Source organism: Dermacentor silvarum, chromosome 3, assembly GCF_013339745.2.
Source record: "Dermacentor silvarum isolate Dsil-2018 chromosome 3, BIME_Dsil_1.4, whole genome shotgun sequence".
Classification (NCBI taxonomy): Eukaryota; Metazoa; Arthropoda; class Arachnida; order Ixodida; family Ixodidae; genus Dermacentor; species Dermacentor silvarum.
Genome location: NC_051156.1, coordinates 34103158 through 34107824, shown reverse-complemented (window position 1 = coordinate 34107824; position 4667 = coordinate 34103158). Strand labels below are relative to the sequence as shown.

Sequence of the window (4667 nt, the reverse complement as noted above, 5' to 3'; positions counted from 1 at the left end):
AGACATCTGTAGCAGAGGACGTGGCCGCTAGCCAGCACTGTATAAGCCTCACCAGTTCTCACTTCCCTAAGGCCAATAATATTATAGGCAATACCTGATAATTCTTCAACTAGCCCTACTAAGCTAGCGTCACGCGATAGGGTACGCGTGTTGAACGTTGCCAGGTTCAGTTTCCATTGGCGGTCTGTCCGGACCCAGACATTCTTAGCACCCTCTGCAGCGTAGCAGGTCTGACCGCCGCTTTGGTCAGGTGCTCTGCAGCCGCTGGGGACTGAAAGCCATGGGTAAATTGTTCGGAGTCATTAGGGAGGTAGCGGCCAAATACTGCACCCGGTAGGCCAGTTCCTGATCTGGTGAGGAAGTGACGTTGTTGAAGCTTAGTGGGCCTTCCTAATGTGGTTGCACCTTGATTAGTATAGCCCCACTAGCTTTGGTGGGCTGGTTGGTTGGTTGGTTGGTAACCACTTTACTGAGGTCCTGCAGAGCTTTCGTCGACGGGGCCTTAGGTCGCGCACGTGGGGACGTCGAGGTGTTGTCTCGCCGCCGCCTCGCAGGCCTGCTGGACGGCCCAGAGTTGATCGCCGAGGCTGGGGCTGCGCAAGGCAGCGGCCCACCGCGGAGGAAGGGTTCCGGAGTTAGCACCGTGCGGCTTTTCGTTACAGTCCCAGAGCATGTGAGTCAAAGTGGCTATCCCAGTGTGGCAGACCTTGCATATATTTGTAGGGTATGTACTGGGGTAGAGTCTGTGGTATTGTGCCGGGTTAGCGTACGTTAGCGTCTGCAGTTGTCTGAAGGCCACCGCCTGCACCCTGTCCAGCTTGTCGCTGGGCGGAGGGAAGGTTCGGTGGGCCAGGCAGAGGGCCTTGGTAATTTCGTTGTAGCTCGCCAAGCAGTCTTTAGCGCTGTCCCATGGACGATGGTCGCCGGCGTGGTTCGTGAGCTCTCGCGCATTGGCGTGTGTCGTCTCGTTTCGGTTGCGATGCGTATCCGATACTTCTCCCATGTGCGCTGGGAACCATTGGATTCTTGTTTGAAATTCTACCTCCCGCTGCACATAGCGATGGCTAAGGACTCGGGCCGCTGTCCGTGAGATCCATCCTCTGGCGAAGTTTCTGACCGCTTGTCGTGAGTCGCAGAGAACCATCGGGCACGTCTGATCCGTGAGGGCGAGTGCCACCGCCGCTTCCTCCGCTTCTGCGCGCGCGCACGCTACACTTGCCGAAAGGCGCGTTACCACCACTACGAATCGCGAGCATTCTGCGTATTCCGCGGCGTCAACGAATCGTGTCCCTGGTTCGTCTCCGTGGGTGTGGAGGAGAGCTCTGGCCCTGGCCACCCTCCTGCCCCGGTTGTATTCCGGGTGGTCGTTCCGTGGAATCGGGTGGACTCTTAACGTTTGTCTTATCGCGCCCGGAACGGCGACTTTCTGTCCCTGTTGTGTGTGGTAACGGATGCCGAGACTTTCCATGATCTGGCGTCCCACTCTGGTGCCCGCTATTCTTTCTAGCTGTAGAGTGCGCGGCGCCTCGGCGATTTCGCTCAGCGTGTTGTGAAGCCCGAGCTGGAGCAAGCGGTGCGTGCTGGTGGACTGGGGTAGACCTAGTGCTATCTTGTACACCCTGCGGATGAGGACGTTGATCTTGGCTTCTTCTCCCTTGTACCAGTTGTGGAATGCCGCGATGTACGCAATGTGGCACATGACGAAAGAGTGTATGAGTCGTGTGAGACTCGCCTCCCTCATTCCGTTTTTTCTGCTAGTTACCCTCTTGAGGAGTCTCATGGCGTTGGTTGTCTTGTGCTTGAGTTTAGTAATCGTTTCGCCATTGACGCCGTTGGTCTGAATTATCATGCCCAGGACCCTTATTTTCTGGACTATTGGGATGGTTGCTCCGTTGATCGTGCGTAGTCTGATCTCTTCGTATTCTCGCCTGGTCGTCGCCGCATTCCTACCACACCCAGGTGGTCTGCCCGTTTGCGTGGCGCGGTATAGTAGGATTTCCGACTTTTTTGGCGAACATCGTAACCCCGTACCCATGAGGTGTTCCTCTATTGTGTCAATTGCTAGTTGCAGCGCCGTTTCGATGTGACCGTCGCTGCCTTCGTGCACCCCGATGGTGATGTCGTCGGCGTATATAGTGTGCTGTACGTCTTCGAGTCATGAGGGAGGTAGTGGCCGAATACTGCACCAGGGAGGCCAATTCCTGTTCTGGTCAGGGAGTGAGTTTGATGAAGCTTAGTGGGCCTGCCTAGTTTGGTTGCACCTGAACTAGTATAGCCCCACTAGCTCTCGGCAATATGTATTTTTTTTCTTTGCCGGTGTCAGGCACCACTCCATGCCTGAAAATGTAGTGGAATGGAGCAGGATTCGAACTTACGACCTTCAGATTTGAAGTCGGGTGTTCTACCTCTACTCCACGCCACTTCGTTGAAAAGAAAAGTGTACAATCATTGCATTCTACCGGTGCTAACATACGGGGCAGAAACTTGGAGGTTAACAAAGAAGCTCGAGAACAAGTTAAGGACCGCACAAAGAGCAATGGAACGAAAAATATGAGGAGTAACGTTAAGAGACAGGAAGAGAGCGCTGTGGATCAGAGAACAAACGGGGGTACACGATATTCTAGTTGACATTAAGCGGAAGAAATGGAGCTGGGCAGGCCATGTAATGCGTAGGATGGATAACCGGTGTACCATTAGGGTTACAGAATGGATACCAAGAGAAGGGAAGCGCAGTCGAGGACGGCCGAAAGTCAGGTGGGATGACGAGGTTAGGAAATTCGCAGGCGCAAGTTGGAATACGCAAGCGCAAGACAGGGGTAATTGGAGATCGCAGGGAGAGGCCTACGTCCTGCAGTGGACATAAATATAGGCTGATGATGATGATGATGATGACGTCTTCGAGTTCCTGCAGTTTTTCCGCTAGCCCAATCATGACCAGGTTGAATAGCGTGGGCGAGATTACCGAGCCCTGCGGGGTGCCAGTGCTTCCCAGCGTTTGCTCTTCTAGGTGAAGCTCGCCGGCCACTAAAACAGCTCGCCTGTCCGTCAAGAAATATTTCACGTAGTTGTACGCGCGTAAGCCAAAGTTGCGGCACGTTATCTGGCATAAGATCGCCGAGTGCGCGATTCTATCGAACGCACTCTCGAGGTCGAGGCCTAGAATGGCTCTGGTGCCTCTTGTCTTGCCGTCGAGCACCTGGTGTTTCAGACTATGATTGTGTCTTGCGTGGACAGGAGTGGGCGGAATCCTATGATGGATGGTGGGTATGCCCTTTTCTGCTCTAACTGGGCTTGCCAGCGATTAAGTAGTGCGTGCTCCATGGTATTGCCGACGCACGACGTTAGCGACATGGGGCAAAGGTTGTCGAGGCTCGGCGCTTTTCCGGGTTTTGGGATGAGGATCGTTGTCGCAGTTTTCCACTGTTATGGAAGGCTGCCACGCTGCCAACAGTCATTGATGTATGCTGTCAACGGTTCCAGAGGTCGGTCGTCGAGATTCTTGAGGGCGCGATTTGACACCCGGTCGGGGCCCGGCGCCGATCTGCGCTCGTCTGTGTCTCATGTGATCTTTTGTGTCTGTGTATTTGCGCTTCAAAATATTTGCGATGTACAACCAACAGGCCCAAATCGCTACAATTCTGATGTGGAGGTTGTGCAGTGTCGTCCTGATCTATTCTGCGCTAAAGTCCTTATCCAATTCTTCGAAGTGTGTGGCAGGTACTTTGCTAGTAACCGGGCGGTCACTGCATCTTCAGCGTACTTCTCGAACTCCTTGTGCAACAGACGTTCGAGACAGTCCCTCAGGTGGGACTTGGTCTTCGTTTCGTCCAACAGGTATCTGAGTAGGTTCCACGATTTCCCGTTGTGTAGTTGGCCGTCCGCTGCATTGAATAACTCGTCCCATTGCTGGCGGTTGAGCGTGCGGCAGTATTCCTCGATGTTGCGGTTGATCTCCACTATTTTCTTTCTGAGTCTCCGATTGAGTCTCTGTCCCTTCCGTCTGGCCAGGGCCGAGTTCTCCGCCTCGATAAGATGCCCCAGGCGGCTGTCCATTTTGTCCGTTTCGACCTCGGTTTCAATGGTCCTGGTTGACGCTCTGACGTCCGCGACCAACAAGCGGGTCCACGCTTCGATGTCCGTTATCGCATCTTCTGAAGACTGTTGTTGGTCTCGTTTTTTTCTAAAATATTCCCAGTCGGTCCATTTGAATTTGCGAGAACTGCCCTGCGCCTTGTCCGGCGTCGGGACGTGAATTTGGCGATCATGTGGTCGCTCGCCAGGTCGGTCGACGTGTTTTTCCACGCGGTGTCCGTCATCTCGTAATTTCTGACGAACGTCAGGTCCGGAGTCGTGTTCCTGGAGGTGGAGTTCCTGATTCTCGTCGCATGAGCCGGATCCGTAATTAACGTGAAGTCGAGTTCCTGCGCATCTTGTCCGAGTTGTCTTCCCTTGGCTGTGCTGTATCCGTAACCCCACGCCGTGTCTGCCGCGTTGAAATCGCCCCCTGCAATGAGCGTCCGGGACCCGGCAATCTTGAGCGTCTTCTGAAACAGCACCCGAAAGCTTTGGCGGGGTTTCAACGGGCTGCTGTATACGTTCGGTATGAATATGCTTTGTTTCCTCTGCTTGGTAGGTATCAGTTCGATGAGAGCGTGTTCCATCTGGAC

The 4667-nt window shown here is 54.1% G+C and overlaps 1 protein-coding gene across 1 annotated transcript; it reads right to left on the bottom strand.

The window, feature by feature from the left end:
- Positions 1 to 502: 502 nt before the first annotated feature.
- On the bottom strand, positions 503 to 4053 carry LOC125944209 (uncharacterized). Its single transcript, XM_049664527.1, has 3 exons — positions 3745 to 4053; positions 2894 to 3100; positions 503 to 2140 (listed from the first exon to the last, which is right to left on the bottom strand). Exons 1-3 carry the CDS (start codon positions 4051 to 4053, stop codon positions 503 to 505), a joined length of 2154 nt encoding a protein of 717 aa, XP_049520484.1.
- Between the last annotated feature and the right edge of the window lie 614 nt (positions 4054 to 4667).